Source organism: Leucopleurus acutus (assembly GCF_964270905.1).
Source record: "Leucopleurus acutus genome assembly, chromosome: 1".
NCBI classification, from domain to species: domain Eukaryota; kingdom Metazoa; phylum Chordata; class Mammalia; order Artiodactyla; family Delphinidae; genus Leucopleurus; species Leucopleurus acutus.
The window spans coordinates 145,983,066-146,005,146 of NC_139142.1; the positions used below are offsets into that span (position 1 = coordinate 145,983,066).

The 22,081-nt window shown below is 43.8% G+C and overlaps 1 protein-coding gene across 2 annotated transcripts in view; it reads left to right on the plus strand.

The window, feature by feature from the left end:
• TBC1D2B (TBC1 domain family member 2B) overlaps positions 1-22,081 on the plus strand; it is a gene marked incomplete at its 5' end in the record, with an annotated part of 81,328 nt that overhangs the window by 15,451 nt on the left and 43,796 nt on the right. For both annotated transcript variants that reach the window (XM_082851967.1, XM_082851968.1), the window contains 2 exons: positions 1,446-1,599; positions 11,174-11,339. In XM_082851967.1, the coding sequence (XP_082708093.1) occupies positions 1,446-1,599; positions 11,174-11,339 (320 nt within the window). The remainder of the gene's footprint in view (positions 1-1,445; positions 1,600-11,173; positions 11,340-22,081) is intronic.

Here is a 22,081-nt window from a genome sequence, read left to right on the forward strand (position 1 = left end):
GGTCAGCAGGTTTTGCCTTTGTCTTGAAGGAACTTAGACTAGTGAAGAACACACACTGCCGTGGGAAGCTGTCCTGGGCTACCTGGTGCTGTGAGTTCCCCATTCCAAGGATGGAAAGAGCATGCAGGTCAGGGAAACCTTATTTGGGTTTTGAAGAATGAGTAGGAGTTGGAGAGAATGGTGTCATGGGAGACTCAGGATATGGTCCCAGTGAGACTTCAGACAGTAGATACTGACACTGACCTGTTGGATGCCTGCCTGGCATCGGCTCTTACTGTCTACTGAGCTGTGAAGCTTTGCCTCGTCTTTGCTCCTTCCAGTATGATTGGAATGTCTGTCTGGCTTTTCAGAATTTGGGACTAAAGCATTTAAAATGGTGATTTGGGGTAGGGTGGGGCAGATATTGATTCTCTCCGGGTTATGCTGGTGGTGGTGATAAGCTTCAGCACTGACTGGCTCATTTGTCACCAGCTGGGCTGCAGCTCAGTGGAGCGAGCCCTGGTGATGGACTCCTTGAGGTGCTGTCTGTGAAGCCAGATCACTCGAGGGTCCTTGCCTTCCTTTGGGAGGGGGCAGTGAAGACACTGAAACTGTGAGCCATCAGCCAGACCAGCCAGACCCATTCTTTGGGATCCCCAAATAATGTTGGCATCTCCATGGACATTAACAGAGCATGGGGTGGTTGGAGATATGGAGGTACCTAGTTAAAGAAGAAAGTTATTTGAGTCATAAAGTCCTTTGGGAGGTGAATAATGTTGGCTGCCCCACACTCTCAAGAACCCCATGCCCTTGGTCATCCCCAAGGCCGTTTCCCACCCACTGGGTTTCCCACCTAGCCAGATCTTCCACCAATCTTGGCTCTCAAAATGGAATTTGTTTGCCATCATGATCTAGACCAGCACTGTTCAATAAAGACAGTGTGAATCAGTTATGTACTTTTTTAAAAAAAATAAATTTATTTATTTATTTTTGGCTGCGTTGGGTCTTCGTTGCTGCGTGCGGACTTTCTCTAGTTTCGGTGAGCGGGGGCTACTCTTCATTGCGGTGCGCAAGCTTCTCATTGCGGTGGCTTCTCTTGTTGCAGAGCACGGGCTCTCGGGTGCACGGGCTTCAGTAGTTGTGGCACGCAGGCTCAGTAATAATTGTGGCACGTGGGCTCAGTAGTTGTGGCTCACGGGCCTAGTTGCTCCGCGGCATGTGGGATCTTCCCGGACCGGGGCTCAAACCCGTGTCCCCTGCATCGGCAGGCGGATTCTCAACCGCTGCGCCACCAGGGAAGCCCCAAAAGTTACTAATCTTGAAATTGAAATTTCTTTGACCTGTTCTTCTTACCTCTCCCTTTCATGTGGCAAGGTGTCCAGTCTGTCCTCACAAAACATAATTATTTTTTTAAGCTCTCTATGTTATTGGTGGCCATAACACTTTTCCCCCTTCCTTCTTTTTAGGCCCCTAATCGTCAACTCATGACTTACTGGTTACAAGAGCTTCAGCAGAAGAGATGGGAATATTGCAACAGTCTCGACATGGTAAAGTGGGACAGCAGGACCTCCCCGACTCCAGGGGATTTTTCTAAGGGTCTTGTGGCCAGAGATAACACAGGTAGGTCAGAAAGGGAGGGCACCTGTGTCGCTTTGTGTATCGCCGTTTGATGTAGCAAGTCAGCTTAGCAGAGGAATTGAGAATGAAAATAATGCTGATGATCCCTTATAAATGGGCTGCATCCTATAGTTATTGAGGGCTTCTGTTTCCATGTACAGAATTGTATTCAAGCCCAACGACAACCTCAGGAGTAAGGCAAGGCTGGTGCTAAGCATCCTAAAGAGATGGTACGGCTGAGAGCAGTGGGTCGTGAGTTGTGCTGAAGTCCAGTCTGACTCCAGCGCCAGCCCGCTCTCTACCCTGTCTGAAGGTGAAGCACCCAAACCCGCAGCCCTGTGCATAGATATGTGTGCACACTGGCAAGATGTTCTCAAAGCACTCAGTGTGATTCAGTGATGCTTCTTGGGAAGATTTTAACTATCAGACACTAATTCCATTTTATCCTGGATCTGTGGTATTTCCATAACTCATGCTAATCCCTGGCTGATTGCAGTGTGGAGATGATGTGGTTTTATCTTTGAATATCAAAAATTAGAACCCTGTGATCTCCTCATGACTGTCTGGTGGTGCTGAGCCTTGTTAACTGAAAGAACAGGACTATGGTTATACACAGACCACCCCGACCCGGCGCCTGCAGGGACTGCTGAGGTGGGGCTGTATTTGTGGTCCCTCTCTTCACACAGGGAGAAGAGCAGGCCCAGAAAAACCTGACCCCTGGGCCTTGAAGTAAGGCATGGAAAGGCCAGGCCATCACACCAGCATTTCTTAAGGACTGAAGGAGTGCATATTGGAATTTAGCCAGCATGGGCTAGTTCTCATGCCTGTAAAGACGTGTGGTCCAAGCTTTACACCTGCGGGACCTTTGCTCAGGAGAACACGGGCTACAGTCAAGCTCCCTGTAAATGAACGGTGGCATTGGCACATGTGCAGCCAACTTGTTTTGGAAACAAACGCCTTCTTGGACTTCTTAAATTATTTTTTTCCTCCAAATCCCTGTTTTCCTGCCAGCCTTGTTTTTACCAATCAGCAGGTTAACCCTCTGGTCAGTGAGAAATTACTATGTGTACTTCACTCCTCTTCCTATGCTGTGCTATGAGAGTTCTCAGGTCATTTTCATGGATGTCTTAACACGAATGATAGCAGGAGCTGAGAGGATGCCTCCAGTTTGGCTGAGAGGATGCCAAAACCCTCACTATGTTTAGTTTGTACTTCTGCTCATTGATGACTTAGTTATTTAAAAAAACACTATTATAGTGCTTTTGATCAAAAGAAGCTCTATAACTCAGTATCAGTCACTTGGAACGATTGGAAACCCTGCAGGGAAACCAGCAGTATTCATGGTGGTAGCTAGTGCCTTTGGCACAGACGCTACTCAACTTTGCCTCTGTTCCTTCTTTCTGAGGTCACCAAGCACTTCTCTCTAAGGGAGACTCAGGCATTAGACCGAGAGGAGGACCAAAGGAGTGAAGCCCTGTGGTCTCTTTATAACACGCATCCTTCCTTCTTTTAAGCCAAAGTGCTGAGGCTAGGGAGCCGGCAAAAACACCTGCAGCCCGCATTTGGTTCTCTGCATTTGGTTTTGGGACTCTGGCCTGGGAATTTGGAGTTGGCACCCTCTGGTGTTTACTCATCCATTCAGCAAGTAGATGCCCACGATGGGCTTGGATCTCCCCCCTCACAGAGTTTCTAGTCAAGCAGAGTGAAGAAAAAGTGAGATCACATGAGAGGGAAGGTACAGGGTACCAAGCGCCATGAATGGGTTGAGCACAGCTTTGGGGTGGGTGGGTTCACTCTCTGAGATCTGAGGATGACCCGGAGTCAGGCCAGGTGAGAGGAGTGCAGTGCCCTCCAGGAGCTGGAAGGAGGGTGTGGCCAGAGGGTGCCAGCAGTGAGCTGAGCCTGGAGGCACACCCAGGGCCAGGGTGGGAGGGGCCTGGACCTCTGGGTTTGGGGTTTTGGACTCTCCTAAGAGCAGTGGAATGCTCTTAAATGCTCTTAAAATTGCTATTTTCTTGACCAATTGTAGTGAACAAAAGTTACTTGAAGTCATCTTGAACAAAAGTTCAAAGTCATCTTGAAGATTTTATGTGCCGATTTTATGTACAGAACCGACTGTAATTTTGAACTTCTGCCGATTTTTATATAGCTTTTAAGAACAAATGATGAAACTTTGGATGACCAGGCAATTTGCAAGACTATAATTATTCAGGAAGTCAGAAAGTCTAAAGGGGGAAGACAAGAAGAAAAGGCTAGATTTTCGTCACCCTCCTTTTTTATCATCATTTTAGATAAAAATTGGTTAAAAGGTAAAATGAGTTAAGGTATGTGGTGGTGCTCTGTCGTGTTTCTGAAGCCATGCTTGTAATTATCTGCTCTGCTTATCCTAAATCGTGCTAACTCTAGCTAGGATTGAAGACAAATGTTTTTATTACTCTGATTTACATTAAAAAATAAAACTTTTCCTATTGTCCTCTCCTTGTTACCCAGTTTTTGGTAACATTTTCATTTGTTGTCTAATGGGTGTCACCCATCAGTACCCTCCTAGCTCCGAAATTCAACATGGGGAAAGATGTAGGGAATTAACGTTTGACAGGCAGTTGTATCTTGGAAGGCAGCTCTCTCTGGTGGAAGGATCCCTGTGATCCTGGGTTTGAGTCTTGGCTCTGATATTTACTATTTGTCAGACTCTGAGTGAGTCATTTTCTCTCTAGTAAAGGGTAGCAAACTGCAGCCTGTGGAAATGAAGTTTTATCAGAATAAAGCACCACTCATTTATTTGCATATTATCTGTGGCCGCTTTTGCACACCAGTGGTAGAGTTGAATAGTTGTCACAGAGACCATTTGGCTCACCAGTCTAAAATATCTACTACTGTCTGGGCCTTTAAGAAGAAGTTTGCTGACCCTTGCTGTGATGTCTTGAGCATACCTCTCTTTTTGAGCCCCAGTTTCTTTATCCGTAAAATGGACATTGTTCATTCAGTCTTTCACTCCAGGCATTCTTGTATTCTAGGCATTTGTGCCAGTGCCTGGGATGTAAAGACAAATAAGTCATGGGTCATGTTCTCAAGGAGTGTGTGGTCTAGTGAGGGACCCAGACAGGTAAAGAGGCCTGCACAATGCAGTCTGGTAAGCACAGGGCCAGAGGTGAGCACAGGAAGCTTACCTGCGTGTGGGTGTTGGAGGGTAGGGTGTTGGTGGTGTCTGAGAAGGCTTCCTGGACTAGGAGAGGGCTGAACTGAGTCCTGAAGAGCTGGCCTTGTGAAGCAGGGAAAGGAAAGGCCTGGAGACCCTAGAGACCAGGGCCTGACTTGAAGGTAGAGAGTGTGGACAGGAGTGACAAAGAGAAAGTTGGATGGATGATCAGGGACCAGACCTGGAAGGGCTTATGCATTTGAGATGATTAACCGTGGCCGAGTGGGAGAGAATGGATTCCTTGGCAAGACAAGAGGAAGGGAGACCAGTTAGAAGGCTGGTTGAGCCTAGAAATCATAATATCCTTGAGTAGGGTTGCAGCAGAGAAGATGGAAAAAAGTGGGCAGAGTCGGGAGACTGTATGGTGGGAGAACTGGTGGATTAAAAGGTGGGATTAGCTTTGAGGGAGCGGGAAGGCAGAGGGTGCCGGTCCCAGGCCCAGGCAGTTGGCTGGATGGGATTGGAAGGAATACTAACAACGACCTTGTCCCCCACCCGTCCCCATCCCGGCAGTATTTCTGTTTTGAGGATCAGATGGGAAACTGCATTGTTAAGTGTAAAGTGTCAAGTGTATTATATCTACACACGTATACATACATATATGATATTACCATTTTGAATCGGTTAGGATTATGTTCAGCCGCAATTAACAGGAAACCTAATAGGGACTTACAAATAGAGATTTATCTGTCTCATGATGGCAGTCCATAGCTGGCGAACCTTCTCCCCAGTGCCATTGAGGGACCCATTCTGTTCTCCAGCCTTAGAGTATTAGCTTCCTTCCTCATGCTAGCTGCCTTCGGGAGTGGCACCTATATTACAAAGGAGAAAGCTTTCCCAGAAACTCTTGCTTTATGCCTTATTAACTAGAACTGTGTCATGGAGACTCTGGAATGGAGTTTGAGGAGGCCAGTGTTTTGGCTGAGCGTGTGGCCACCATCAAAACCAGGGTCTGTAAGGAAGAGCTAGAATGGGTATCAGGCAGCTGGCAGTGTCACGTAATTACCTACATTAAATTTGTTTTCAAGAGTTCATGTTTCTAGAGTAAGAATCTGTTCATCTGTGTGACTGTAATTTGCAGCCTCCTATTAGTCAATCAAGTGTTAGAAAGTGAGATGACTTTGTTTTATCTGATCTGTCTGCCTTCCGTCTGCAGCCTGGCCTCTGAAAGTATGCCACGCCTCAGACACCACTCTGCTTGTCTTCCGTGTTTGGATAGATAAAGACTTAGTTTCAACACAAAGGAGTAGTTTGCAAAGATAAAATCAAGAGTCTGCAGACCTTCATAGCTGTTGGGAACGAGGCAGCCAGAATTCAAAGGAGGCTTGTAGCGAGCTAACAGCCTCATTACAAGCTGTGTGTCCAGCACGTTCTGTTTACTTCATTTCCCATGTAAACTAATAGGCAAACAAGTCAGGGATAACAAGACTTTGTTTTTTTAAGACTTCCTGAGAGTTCAGGAATACAAAAGCCCTCACCATCACAGGGGGAGAATGGTACAGTGAAGATGGTTTGAGGGATAACCACACCTTTCCTTCTCTGAAGCAGCCTCGAGAGTAACTGCCACCCTCTCGGCTTGTGTGGGAGCAGGGGGAGGGGGAGGGAAGTGGCTGCTTGTTCCAGTCCTCCCCCAGTTTGAGCCGCGCTCTCTGTGCAAGTGCTGGAACTGGTGGGAGGGAAACCGTAGGGTGGGACGCAGACCCCACATTAGCAAAGCCACAGGAATTCCATGGAATCATTTCATGTCACAGTTCCCTAAAGTCATCAAAGAAGCTGTGCTTTTATGTTATCCTGTTTGTAGAATACTACAAAATGCCACGTGTTGTTTTAAAGTGTAAGTCACGGTGATTATCAGCCTTGTAGCTGAGAGGCAGCCTGATCTAGTGCAGAAAGCTGATGGAATGAAGGCCACACATTGTTTCCCTCTCTGGGAGCAAGATGCTCTCTCTGATTCCTTCTGGATGGAAGGTTCTGTGATTCCTAACGTCAGGCTGTGAAAGGGAGGGAGACGATGAGCAGGGCCAGATTCTGGGGGAGCCTGGGGGAGCCTCCTGAAGAAGGTCCGGACGAGACGGTCCGTGGTGGGCTGGAGTGTGGTGCCTGTGGAGGCAGGCTGGGCCTGGCTCTGGGTGCGACGTGGCGCAGTGAACGGGGGGGCGGGGTTGGGCGGTGTGCTGGGGTGCTGAGCCGCTGCAGGAGTGCAGGGCGGTGGGAGAGGGGAAGAGAGGGAAGCCCTGGAGTCAGGTGTGCTCCCCACCCCTAATGCAGGGGGTCTGTCAGAGGCAAGGTGGCAGGAGAGGGGCAGCCAGGAGGGATGATGGGCGTGGTTCCTTAGAGAATGACATGGGCCTGCTGCCTCCTGCGTGATTTCCTCAGCCTCCAGAAGGCCCTCCCTGCCGCACCACGGCAGTCGTTTATTCATTCCTTCAACCATTTTACCAGCATTTATTGAGTCCCTCCTCTGTGGCTGCTGTTGGGTACGCAGCTGTTAGCAAATCAGGCTGGGGTCCAGTTCTCACAAGATTTACGTCCTTGGTGAGGCATGGGAGAGAGCAGACAGATGCGTAATTAGCCAGACACGTGGACTGGCCCACGGGGGACGCTCAGACCCGGTGGCTTGCTGCCTCTTCCTTTTGGGGTTAGATGTACACTGTGCCCTTACTTGGAAGATAACTGTACCGCTCCTGACCACGCCTTCACAATCTGGGTTAAACTCACTTTGATAAAAAGGGAAAAAAAGCTTTTTCAGGTTAACCCTGCTCTGAGTGTCCTCCCCCGGCTCCCAGTGGGGACTTGCGGGCTCTCTTTTGCGGTATCTTTGACACACATGGCAATGGCCTTTTCCCAGTGCTTTTCCCTCCTTTCTTGGAGGATACTGCCTCTTGGGCACTCTGTTCTGCCCTCTGCGAGGTTGCTCGTGGTGGAGCTAGGAGCCGGAGAGGAGGGCAGACTCACGGAGGTATCCAGATGTGAGCAGGAGCCTCCCTCTGTGGGCCCCACGGGGCCCCTGGTGTTAGAATGCGTTCAGCGGGAAGGACTCCTGGAGATCTGGGAATGGCCACGCCAGAATGATAGAGGCTGTGCTGGAATCAGAACCCAGGAAATCTGTGGTCTAAAAGTCGCTCAGAGGTGTCATTTAGGCATTGGGAAGTGTTCAGAAATAACAGAGAAGGTCTGAACACCAAAACTCTTCAAGCACAGACTCTCTCCCCACTGCAGCTGCAAGATAAAGCACATGTTCGTGAATCCAGTCCATCCTCTTAAGGATTTCAAGGAAATACTGCCCTGTCCTAGTTTGTGTCCTTCTTGAGGCGGTTCCCTGAATGCTAATGTTAGGACATGTATTGAGGGGAAGCCAGCAGCTCCGCTTTTAATTAAGGAAATCTCATGTGGTCTTTTAACAACCAAAAACCAGACAAAACAATCCAGCTAAAACTGGGAAATGGCTTCTTTTTCACGTCAAACGATGACTTTTAGAAACGGTTTGTTTTGCCAACATCCTCCCTGGCCTCCGGTCCCTTTTCTGCACCCCACCCCCAGGGCCTGAGTTCCTCAGGAACCATTTCCAGTGTGGGTCCAGGGCTGCTGGCAGGCCTGGGCGTCCTGGTAACAGGTGCTTGGCTATGCGAGAGAGCTTGACAGTCTCACCCGCAGAGGGGCCGCTCCTCACCTTGCTGCCAACCCACACAGGAAGAAGGGGCTGGACTCTGCTCGAAACAGAAACAGGTGCAGTGCACTGTGTTTATTTCCTGGTTTGGTGTAGAGTTGTAATGCTTTGCCTGTGAGGGGTCTGCGAAAGACCAGCCTCTGGGAAGCCTGGGTGTCGGTTTTACCTTTGTCTGAAATAGAGGTGGTGCACCTGTGTGCCCAATGACCGACACACACTCACAGATGTCGGATGCCTGCCTCTACCCAGTACAGTCACTGCACCCGCCATAAGGCTGTTGTCACTGCAGGAGCAGGTGACTGCCTTCTAGCCCCAGCTCAGGGCTTCTGTGTCCTGACAAATAAAGTAGGTGGAGGAAACTGGGCCCGGTTAGTGGTGTTTGAACTTGTTTTTTGTTTGTTTATTGGAAATCTTTTTTTCCAAATGAAATCTCAAGAGGAACTCCAGGATATAAAGGAGTGAAAAGAGGAACCACTGTGGTTGAAGCTGAGAGTGGGACCCCTTCCTTCTCTCCCTCTGAAAATCCCTAAGGCTCAGAGGAAAGTCTGGATACCAGGGACTCGATGCATTCGGTGGTGACTTGGAGCTTAACATTTGATTATTTTATATCTTTCTCCTAGATGTGTTCTCCTTTAGGGCAAGAACTCTCTCATTTTTTTTTTTGTACCCCGAGCACCTAGTGCTTCATACACAGTGGTAACTTGAACCAAGAATCAGGAACCAGTGGTGGTTTGTAACGTCTGGCCTTCTTGACTTAATCTTATAATCCATTGCCAAGCCTATAGTTCTTCTGTCTCCAACACACCCTCTTGCTTTTTCCACTTAGAACGCTACTATGAGCCAGGCGTTGACTCTCCTGGGCAGGCACCAGTTCCCCTCATGGATACACAGCAGTCATTTCATGTCACAGCCAGCATACTTTTCCCAGTGTGTTCCCGGAGCCCTTGCCATGCTGACTGTGGTCAAGTTAGTGACCTGCCAACAAAGTGTGAGCCCATCATAAGGTGTTCCCGTTTGGAACATCAATTTTCAAGGGCCCCCGAGTCCAGGATTCCCTGTGCTCTGCCTTCTCTATGAGTGCTCGATGACCTTCACAGTGACCTGTCCTAAGTGAACTCAGGTTGTGTGCTCATCTGATTAGAAAGTAATTTTTTTCTTGGTTATCAGTGTTCAGCGTTCCATTCTGATTCTGTTTCCACTGAAGGAGTGATGGTTGATATTGCCAATGTAGGGATGCTTTATTCAAGGGGAGTGTAGGTCAAATTGATTATTGTAAAACAATGTTAAATTCTGTTTACAAACATATATATTCTCTGAGAGATTATATCATTTGGAAGAATACAAAATATTTATTGTTGGATACATTTTATCAAAACTTTAGAAAAGTAAGTTTTTATTATGGGTCTTATGGGAAATTTTAAGCATATGCAAAGAGAGAATAACATAATATTACCCAATGTTTATTAGGTGGTTTCAACAATTAGTATTTCATGACCCATCTTGTTTCATTGATATACTTACCCACTTAATTTTGTTATTTGGAAGCAAATAACATGTTATTTGAGGCAAATATTATTTATTTGTTAAATAACTAAATGTTATCTTTTTCTTTGAATTTTATTTTTTTTTTATACAGCAGGTTCTTATTATCCATTTTATACATATTAGTGTATATATGTCAATCCTAATCTAAAAATACAGAACACTTCATGAATTTGCATGTCATCCTTGCGCAGGGGCCATGCTAATCTTTTGTGTATCGTTCTAGTTTTAGTATATGTGCTGCTGAAGCGAGCACCAAAATGTTGTTATCTTGAAGCAAATTTTGGGCATCATATGATTGCAACCTTAAATATTTCATTTACATTTTATTTTAAGATTTTTTTGATGTGGACCATTTTTAAAGTCTTTATTGAATTTGTTGCAGTATTGCTTCTGTTTTTTTATGTTTTTTGGTTTTTTGGCCACGAGGCATGTGGGATCTTAGCTCCCCGACCAGGGATCGAACCCACACACCCCCTGCAATGGAAGGCAAAGTCTTAACCACTGGACCCCCAGGGAAGTCCCTCAACCACTTACGTCTTAAAGATACATTCTGAAATTTGATCATGCTTTAGCATCAATGCATTTGCCTATGAATTTACTGAACTGCTATCCTTTATATGCAAACTTATTTTTTCAGTGTCACTATTTGCGATCAGCAAGTATATATATATTCTATTCCCCTCACTTTCTTACAGAAAAGGGCATTAATGTAATCTGGTCTGCACTTTGCTTTTTTCACCTAACAGTTTATCCTGGAAATTGTGCCTTATCAGTATAGGTGAGTGGACCATGATCACAGCTTTATACCAGGTTTACTGATCTACAAGACAGCGGAGAAGAGCCCTAGCTTCTTCTTTCCCTGGGCCGATGCTGTTAACTTGGTGGTTTGAAGCATGTACCACCTTCCTTTGAGGACCATGGGTCTCAAGATGAAAATGGTTGCAGTGTAGGGATGAAAATGGTTGCAGAACACGCTAGCTGAAAATGAAAATGGTTGCAGAACACGCTAGCTGCCTACAGATTGTGTTTTCATGTAGTACACATTAAAAATGTACTATAATATATACTATATAGATTTTTATATAGTATATCAAGACAGTGTACTATGTAGGATATCAGGTTCCCTGTGGAAACTTGGAGTAACTGACACTTGTTTGCCTTTCTTTCAGATTTAATTAACCTGCACCCAAATGCTTCTGCAGAAAAAGCCAGAAATGTCCTAGCTGTGGAAACTGCCCCTGGAGAGCTGGTGGGAGAGCAAGCTGCAAATCAGCCCGCCCCAGGGCATCCAAATTCCATTAACTTCTCTTTGAAACAGTGGGGCACTGAGCTCAAGTGAGTCTTTGGAAAGCAGCATGTGAAACTGAAAATGGCTTATTTCTGATAATGTATGTTATAATTTTATATATGAAATTATAAAACCACCTGACATTTGTGAAGGCTTTATCACAAGGTACTTTTGCATATTTTGTTATTTTTTTAGCTTGTATGGAATGACTATTATGTGCCTGTTGCTGTGAAACACTTTCACACTCATGGTTTAATTGCTTGACTCTGTGAGGTAGGTCATATGGTTGACATTTTACAGAGAGAGCAGTTGGCGCAGGAAGAGTCCTTGTCTAAGGTCACAAGTCTCCCAGGCTGCAGAGTTGAATGAGCATCACCACAATCAATTTGAGAACGTTTTCATTACCCAGAAAGAAACCCCAGTACCCGTTGGCAGTCCCTTCCCCTTTCCCCCAGACCTCTTCCTATCCGGCCCTTGGTAACCACTAATCTACTTTTTGTGTCAATGGATTCGCCTGCTCGGATATTTCATATAAATGACATCATACGGGTATGTGATCCTCTATGTCTTGCTTCTTTCACCGAGCATAATGTTTTTAAGGTTCATCCATGTTGTAGTGCATATTAGTACTTCATTTCTTTTTTTGTTGTTATAAATTTATTTTATTTATTTTTAGCTGCGTTAGGTCTTTGTTGCTGCATGCGGGCTTCCTCTAGTTGTGGCGAGTGGGGGCTACTCTTCATTGCAGTGCGTGGGCTTTTCATTGCGTTGGCTTCTCTTGTTGCGGAGCATGGGCTCTAGGCACACGGGCTTCAGTGGTTGTGGCTCGTGGGCTCTAGAGCGCAGGCTCAGTAGTTGTGGCGCATGGGCTTAGTTGCTCCATGGCATGTGGGATCTTCCCAGACCAGGGCTCCAACCCGTGTCCCCTGCATTGGCAGGTGGATTCTTAATCACTGCGCCACCAGGGAAGTCCCTATTTCTTTTTATTGAGCAATAAGATTCCATTATGTGGGTATACCACATTTTGTTTATCCATTCTTCAGTTAAGGGAAATTTGGGTTCTTTCCACTTTTTGGCTACTATGAATACAGCTGCTATAAATATCTGTGTGCAGGTTTTATGTGGACATAATTTTTCAACTTCTTTGAGTAAATACCAAGGAACACGATTGCTGGATCATATGGTAAGAGTATGTTTAGTTTTGTAAGAAACTGCCAGTCTTCTGAAACGTACCACTTTGCCTTCATTTCTACCAGCAATGAACGAGAGTACCTGTTGCTCCACATCCTTGCCAGCATTTCGTGTTGTCAGATTTTTGTCATATCATGCCATATGATGTGATGCATTTTTCATGTGCTTATTTGCCACCTCTGTATCTTCTTTGGTGGAGTGTCTGTTAAGGTCTTTGGCCATTTTTTAACTGGGTTGTTTGTTTTCTTACTATTGAGTTTTAAGAGTTCTTTGTATATTTTGGGTAGCAGTCCTTTATCAGATGTGTTTTTTGTAAATATATTTTCACAGTCTGTGGCTGTCATTTAATTCTCTTATATTGCCTTTCACAGAAGTTTTAAATTTTAATCAAGTCCAGCTTATCAATTATTTCTTTCAAGATTGTGTCTTTGGTATTGTATCTAATACCTTCACCATACCCAAGGTTGTGTAGGTTTTCTTCTGTGCTAACTTGTAGGAGTTCTATAATTTTGAGTTTTACATTTATGTCTGTGATCCATTTTGAGTGAATTTTTGTGACGTGTGTAAGATTTGTGTCTAGATTCTTTATTTTGCATGTCGATGTCTAGTTGTTCCAGCACCGTTTGTTGAAGAGGTTATCTTTGCTCCATTGTATTGTCTTTGCTTTTTTGTCAAAGATCAGTTGACTGTATTTATGTGATTCTATTTCTTGATTCTCTGTTATGTTCCATTAAGGTATTTGTCTCTTCTTTTGCCAATACCACACTGGCTTGATTACCATAGCTTTATAGTAAGCCTCAAAGTAGAGCAGTGTCAGTCTTCCAGCTTTGTTCTTCTTCAGTATTGTGTTGGATACCCTGGGTCTTTCCCCTCTCCATGTAAACTTTAGAATCAGTTTGTCAATAACCACAAAGTAACTTGCTAGGATTTTGATTGGGGTTACATTGAATCTATAGATAAAATCGGGACGAACTGACAATGTTGTCTTTCTATTCATGAGTGTGGAATATCTCTCCATTTATTCTGTTCTTCTTTGATTTCATTCATCAGAGTTTTGTGGTTTTCCTCATACAGATTATATATATATATATGTATACTTAGATTTATACTTAAGTACTTTGCTTTCTTGGGTGCTATTGTAAATGATATGGTGTTTTTAATTTCAAATTCTACTTGTTCATTGTTGGTATATAGGAAAACAGTTGAATTTTGTATATTAATCTTATATTGTGCAACCTTGCTGTAATCACTTATTATTTTCAAGAGTTTTTTGGTTAATTCTTTCAGATTTTCTACATAGATGGTTGTGTCATCTATGAACAATTTTATGTCTTCCTTCCCAATCCTTTTAATTTCTTTGCCTTATTGCATTAGCAAGGACTTCCAATACGGAGTTGAAAAGGAGTGGTGAGAGGGGACATCGTTGCCTTGTACCTGACCTTAGTGGAAATGCTTCAAGTTTCTTACCATTAAGTATGATGTTAGCTGTAGGCTTTTTGTAGATAGTCTTTATCAAGTTGAGAAAGTTCCCTCTATTCCTAGTTTACTGAGAGTTTTTATCATGAATGGGTGTTGGATTTTGTCAGATGCATTTTCTGTATCTGTTGATATGATTATGTGATTTTCCTTTTCTAGTCTGTGATGTGATGGATTACAATCATTGATTTTATTTTTTATTTTTTTTAATTTATTTATTATTTTTGGCAGTGTTGGGTCTTCATTGCTGAGCATGGGCTTTCTCTAGTTGCGGCGAGCGGGGGCTACTCTTCGTTGCGGTGCACGGGCTTCTCATTGTGGTGGCTTCTCTTGTTGCGGAGCACAGGCTCTAGAGCACGGGGGCTTGAGTAGGTGCGGTGCATGGGCTCAGTAGTTGTGGCTCATGGGCTCTAGAGCACAGGCTCAGTAGTTGTGGCACACGGACTTAGTTGCTCTGTGGCTTGTGGGATCTTCCCGGACTAGGGCTCAAACCCATGTCCCCTGCATTGGCAGGTGGACTCTTAACCACTGCGCCACCAGGGAAGCCCCCAATAATTGATTTTAGAATGTTGAATGAGTCTTGCATACCTTGGATAAATCTCACTTCGTTGTGAAGTACAGTTTTTTTATACATTTTTGAATTTGACTTGCTAATATTTTGTTGAGGATTTTTGTATCTGTGTTCATAAGAGACATTAGTCTGTAGTTCCCTTTTTTATTCTTTTTTTGGTTTGCCATTAGGGGAATGCTGCTCTCATAGAATGAGTTAGCAAGTATTCTCTCTGCTTCTATCCTCTGAAAGAGATTGTAGATAATTAATATAACTTCCTGGAACTTCCCTGGTGGTCCAGTGGTTAAGACTCTGTGCTGCCAGTGCAGGGGCCCGGGTTCGATCCCTGGTCAGGGAACGAGATCCTGCATGCCACAACTAAAGATCCTGCATGCCGCAACTAAAGGTGCCTTATGTGGCAATGAAGATCCCATGTGCTGCAACTAGGACCTGGTACAGCCAAATAAATAAATAAATATTTTAAAAGTTAGTATAATTTCTTTCTTTAATGTTTGGTAGAATTCATCAATGAACCCGTTTGGGCCTGTACTTTCTGTTTTGGAAGGTTATTATTGATTCCATTTTAAAAATAGATATAGGCCTATTCAGATCTTTTATTTCTTCTTGTGTGAGTTTTGGCAGATTGTGTCTTTCAAGGGATGGTCCATTTCATCTAAGTTATCAAATTTATGGGCATAGAGTTATTCGTTGTATTTCTTGCGTATCCTTTTAATTTCCATGGAATCTGTGGTGATTTTCCCTCTTTAATCTCCGATATTAGTAATTGGTGTCATTTCTTTTTTCCTTAGTTAGTCTGGCTAGAGGCTTATCACACTGATTGATCTTTTCAAAGAACCAGCTTTGGTTTCATGTTTTTTTTTTTTTGGCTGCGTTGTGTCTTAGTTGTGGCACTAGGGATCTTTCATTGTGGTGCACGGGCTCTTCGTTGCGGTGCGTGGGCTTCTCTCTAGTTGTGGCCTGCAGGCTCCAGAGCACGTGAGCTCTGTAGTTGCAGCACGTGGGCTCTTTAGTTGTGGTGTGTGGGCTCAGTAGTTGAGGTGCACGGGCTTAGTTGCCCCATGGCATGTGGGATCTTAGTTCCCTGACCAGGGATCGAATTGGCATCGCCTGCATTGCAAGACAGATTCTTAAGCACTGGACCACCAGATAAGTCTCTGGTTTCATTTTTTCTGTATTGATTTCCTGTTTTCAATTTTATTGATTTCTTCTCTACTTCTTATTATTTATTTTCTTCTGCTTACTTTGGATTTAATTTGCTCTTACTTTTCTAGTATCCTATGGTAGAAACTTGGATTATTAATTTTAGATCTTTTTTCTTTTCTATTATATGCATTCAATGCTATAAATTTCCCTCTAAGCTCTGCTTTTGTGCATCCTACAGATTTTGATAATTTATGTTTTCATGTAGTTTAGAATATTTTAAAATTTCTCTTGAGATGTCTTCTTTGACTCCTGTTAGTTGGAAATGTGTTGTTTAATCTCCGCATACTTGAGGATTTTCCTACTAACTTCTGTTACTGATTTCTGGTTTAATTCCACTGTGGTCTGAAAGCAGATGTTGTATGATTTCTGTTCTTTAAATTTGTTAAGGTGTGTTTTATGACCCGGAATGTGGTTTGTCTTGATGAATGGTCCATGTGAGAAAAATGTATATTCTGCTCTTGTTGGATGAAGTAATTTATAGATATCATTGACATGAAGTTGATTGATGGTGTTCCGTTTGACTGTGTCCTTATTGATTTTTTGCCTGCTGGGTTTGTCTATTTTGGATAGAGGGGTGTTGAAGTCTCCATCTATGTTAGTGGATTCATCTATTTCTCCTTTCAGTTCTATCAGTTTTTGCCTCACATAGTTTGATGCTCTGTTGTTAGGCACATACACATTAAGAATTGTTATGTCTTCTTGGAGGATTGACTGCTTTATCACTATATCATGCCCTTCTTTATCCCTGACAACTTCCCTTACTTTGAAGTCTACTCTATGTGAATTTAATATAGCTCTCCTGCTTTCTTTTGATTGGTGTTATTTAGCACAATATATTTTTCTCTATTTACTTTAATCTATTTGTGTCTTTATTTAAAAGTGGGTTTCTTGTAGACAGCATATAGTTGTGTGCTGATTTTTGATCCATTCTGACAATTTCTGTCTTTTAATTGCTACATTTACACCATTGACATTCAAAGTGGTTATTGATATAGTTGGATTAGTATATACTGTATTTGTTACTGTTTTCTATTTGTTGTCCTTGTTCTTTATTGCTATTTTTGTCTTCCACTCTCTTAACTGCCTTTTGTGGTTTTAATTGAGCATTTTATATGATTCCATTTTCTCTCCTTTCTTGGCATATCAGTTATACTTTTTTTCTTTTTTTTTTTTTTTTTTTTACTTTTTTAGTGGTTGCCCTAGAGTTTCCAATATGCATTTACAACTAATCCAAGTCCACTTTGAAATAACGCTATCCACTTCACAGGTTGTGTGAGTACCTTATGACAACAAAATAATCCCAGTATCCTCCTCTAGACCCTTATATCATTGCTGTTATTCATTTCACTTATATATAAAGCATACGTAGCACATATATACATAATATGTATACATAAGCATACATAATATATACATAATATAAGCTTGCACATATATAAAATGTACATCAGTATACCATACGTAACATGTATACATAAGCGTACGTTGTTGATATTATTTTGAACAAACTGTTACCTATTAGATCAATTAGAATAAGAAAAATTTTCATTTTACTTTCACTTATTCCTTCCTCAGTAATCTTCCTTTCTTTATGATAGATCTGAGTTTCTGACCTATATTATTTTTCTTCTCTCTAAAGAACTTAATACTTCTTGCAAGGCAAATCTACTAGCAACAGATTCCCTCAATTTTTTTTTTGTTTGGTCTGAGAAAGTCTTTATTTTTTTTATTCTCCTTTTCACAGTTTACAGAATTCTAAGTTGGTGGGATTTTTTTTCTCTCAACACTTTACATATTTCAGTCTACTATTATTTGCATGGTTTCTGAGGAGAGGTCAGATGTAATTATCTTTGTTCCTCTATAGGTAAGGTAGTTTTTTTCCTCTGACTTCTTTCAGAATTTTTTATCTTTGATTTTCTGTAATTTGAAAATGGTATGCCAAGGTATGGGCTTTTTGGCATTTATCCTGCTTGGTGTTCTCTGAGCTTCCTGGAGCTGTGGTTTGGTGTCTGAGGTTAATTTGGGGAAATACTCCATCATTATTGTTTCAAATATTTCTTCTTTTCCCCTCTCTTTCTTCTACTTCTGATATTCCCTTTATGCATATGTTACACCTTTTGTGGTTGTCCCATAGTCCTCAGATATACTGTTCTTTTTTCTCTCCTTCCCCCCCCCCCCCACCCCAGTCTTTGTTCTCTTTGCCTTTTAGTTTTGGAGGATTCTATTGAGATATCTGTATGCTCAGAGATACTTTCCTCAGCTGTGTCCAGTCTACTAATAAGCCCGTCAAAGGCATCCTTCATTATTTTTGCAGTGTTTTTTTTTTTTTTATCTCTGGCATTTCTTTTTGGTTCTTTCTTAGAATTTCCATCTCTGCTTACACTGCCCATCTGTTCTTGCATGCGGTCTACTTAATCCATCAGGGCCCTGAGCATATTAATCATAGATGTTTTAAATTTCCCGCCTGATACTTCCAACATCCCTGCCATGTCTGGTTCTGATGCTTGCTTGTCTCTTCAAACTGTGGAGGCTTTTGCCTTTTGGTATGCCTTGTAATTTTTTGTTGGTACCTGAACATGATGTTCTAGGTAAAAGGTAACTGCTGTCAATAGGCTTTTAGTAATATGGTGATGAGGTGTGGGAGGTGAGGCAGTGTTGTATAGTCCTATGATGAGGGCTCAGTCTTTTAGTGAGCTTGTGCCTCTGGAGTTTGAACTTTGCAAGTGTTTCTCCGTGTTTTTATTCCTCCCTTAGGTGGGGCAGGATGGCTAGAATGGGCTGGAGTTGTGTATTCCCCTTCCCACAGGTCAGTTAGGCTCTGATAATACCCAGGTTAGGCTCTGGTTAATAGTTCAGGCCTTGTTAAGAACAGAGTACTCTGGAGTATTTAAAAATTATTCCTGGGCTTCCCTGGTGGCGCAGTGGTTGAGAATCCGCCTGCCGATACAGGGGACATGGGTTCGTGCCCCGGTCCGGGAGGATCCCACGTGCCGCGGAGTGGCTGGGCCCATGGGCCATGGCCGCTGAGCCTGCGTGTCCGGAGCCTGTGCTCTGCAATGGGAGAGGCCACAATGGTGAGAGGCCCGCGTACCGCAAAAAAAAAAAAAAAAAAAAATTATTCCTTTTCCCCTCTCCCTGCCAGAAGTCAGAGGGAATTTTTCTCTGGTATTCACTGTGGGAACCTGGTCGAGCTCCTGAAGGTAACTCTCACAATATTGTGGGGACCCCTATGACAGGCCCTCTGGAGTTTTTTTGTTTTTTTGTTTTTTTTTTTTTTTTTTTTTTTGCGGTACGCGGGCCCCTCACTGCCGCGGCCTCTCCTGTTACGGAGCACAGGCTCCGGACGTGCAGGCTCAGTGGCCATGGCCCATGGGCCCAGCCGCTCCACAGCACACGGGATCCTCCCAGACCGGAGCACGAACCTGCACCCCCTGCATCGGCAGGTGGACACCCAAGCACTGCGCCACCAGGGAAGCCCACCTCTGGAGTTTTTAACTCGCAGTTGTCTGTACTGAGCCTCCAGCAAGTCATCAATTACGGTGAGTTTTCCTACCCTGGCACTGGTTCCTTAGGTGATCCTCGGCTCTAGGAAGCTGCGACTCCCCGTATTGGCCTGTCCTTCCAGTATTGGGGATAGCAGTTGGCCCTGTGTCCTCCCCTCTCTTATGGATCCAGGAAGTGGCTTGTTCCTTAGGTCACTGTTTCCCCATATTCTCACTCCCTGAGCTGCTGTATTCCAGCCATTCTGTACCTTACTCCTCACCCAGGACCTTCACTCATGGTGTGGCCTTCTGCTTGGGGTGCCCCATGTCATCTGATTGAGTCCTTTGCCAGCCAGTGCTGAAGGTAAGGTGGGAGGGAGGAGGCAAGGTGGGGCTGTCTCCCTGGGTGCCTGCAACTGGAGCAGCACTACTTTCATTGATTTCAACCTGTTGGTTGGTTTCTCCTTAAAGAAAGGGTTCTATGCTCCTAAAAATGTTGGAAAGCCACCAAGAGCTTATCCCTTTCTTTTACAGGTTAAGAAGCTGAGGCTTAAGAGAGGTAATGAAACCACAGAAATGCATCTTGGTGGGGGGCTCTGAGGAGCTCCGGTTCTTTATGTCTCAGCACGGGAAGAATACTGTGAGAGGCAAAGTGATAGATAAGAAGTGGTTTATTAGAATAGGACACTTGTGAGGTTTACAAGCGGGTGGGCAAGAGGGTGCCTCCCCAAGAGCTTAGTGGGCTACAGTTTTATAATCAAAGGAAAAGAGGGGAGGGGGAAAAGACCACCTTCTTCCTCACTCTTTGAGTCTTCCATCGTTAACTCCTCCGACATGTTGGGAGGGGGAGTTTTTGACCCTATATGGCCCATCCAGGACTGTCACGGTGCTATGGAAAAATTACTTCAGTATAATGAGGGTCTTTCACTTTGAAATGTCACCTTTCCCAAATTATTGCTTTTTATGTGTGCAGAGCATGTCCTAGGGGTCATTAACTTACTGACATCACAGGGCAGGATGTGGGTCTCATTCCACCATTGTTTTATTGTTTTGGGACATGTCTCATGCTTCTGTTGCATGGTTTTGTTGCTAAGCAAGCCTGCTTGGCTTTGTTGCTAGGGAGGTCTGCTTTCTTGAGTGATCATTAACTTACAGGGGTCTCCCATACTTTTTTCTTTACTTACGATCCCTTAGTGGAATTAACTATTTAATCACCTACTTTGTCCCTTTACTCAGTCCCTATCAGTAAAGTGACTTGCTCAAGACACATAGCAGGTGTATGGCAGATCTGAAAGGCACCTTGGGTGCCTCGATTGGAGCCAAGTGTTTCTTCCACCTTTCATTGTAAGAACATATTCGGGAAACTGTTGATTTGCCAGATTTTCATGCCTAACTAGCCTCATCTGCCCTCAAAGTTAGATAATGGAAAGGGGCAGAGACAGACCTGTAACACTGGCGGCTTTCTGATTATGGAGTGTGTCCAACCTAGGAAAGTGAGCACGTGTCACCTTTGCTTGTAACAACTGACTGTTCACTTTCAGGGTTAAAGGTCACTTGGAGTTATCTTCTGTCAGCTGTGCCTTCCCACTGTAGCCCAGTGATTAAGAGCCAGACAGCTGAGTTCAATTCCCAGATCTACAACTTAAAAGCTGGATAACTCAGGCAAATTACTTAAGTTTCATTTGTAAAATGGGGGTAATAATCACACATACTTCGGGAGATCAACATGATGATGACAACTTAAGCTGACCCTCACTAAGTACTAGATGAGGGCTAGTTGTTGCCATTTTTGGGGGAGACACAGCTCATGGCAAAGCCGTTCTCCACGGAGGTCCAGGGGGCCACTTCCTGTAGAAACCCTGATGTTTATTGATTGGCATATGGATCTTAGGTGTTTATGGTTTTTTTCTTTTTTTTACTTACGGCGTGCTTAGGAAGGTTTAAATAAGATGCTTTAGGTGCGTAGAGAGATTTTAATGACCACAGAAGTATTAAAGTAATATTTCTATATTATAAATTCGTGGCTCAAAAATTACATATATTTTATATAAATTTAAAATGGTGTTTTAATTAAAGTGTAGTCATGGATTAAGGGATAATTTTTTGTTTAAGTTTTTTAAAAAATTTATTTAATTTATTTTATCTTTGGCTGCATTGGGTCTTCGTTGTTGCCCACGGGCTACTCTAGTTGCGGCGAGTGGGCTTCTCATTGCAGTGGCTTCTCTTGTTGCAGAGCATGGGCTCTAGGTGCGTGGGCTCAGTAGTTGTGGCACGTGTGGGCTCAGTAGTTGTGGCACACGGGCTCAGTAGTTGTGGCTCATGGGCTCTAGAGGGCAGGCTCCATAGTTGTGGTGCATGGGCTTAGCTGCTCCGTGGCACGTGGGATCTTCCTGGACCAGGCCTCAAACCCGTGTCCCCTGCATTGGCAGGCGGATTCTTAACCACTGCGCCTCCAGGGAAGCCCCTTGAGGGATAATTGGTTGCTTGTCTGCTGTGCTTTTATTGTGTTTATCAATACAGTTGAAACTCTCTTAACCAGCTTCCATTCCACCAGCTCCCCTATTTAACTGACATTCTAAGCTCCCTCTATAGAGCTGTGGTCCGCAATGACCGCACGAGACTAATGGGCTACCGCAGGGCACCCTGTGCCTCTGCTCCCACCAGCCACCTGCAAACTTACCAATAGTTGGCTGGCTTTGTTCCTAACTAGTTGTACTTGTTCTTGTAATTACCTAATTCAGTGAAATACTTAGTAAACCCATAACATATTAAAATGAAACGTTTTTTCTGTGAAAAGTAAGTTGAACGCTTGGGGGAAATTTCATAAAGGTGAGTCATTAAAACACTGCCAGGATGTGGGTGGCAC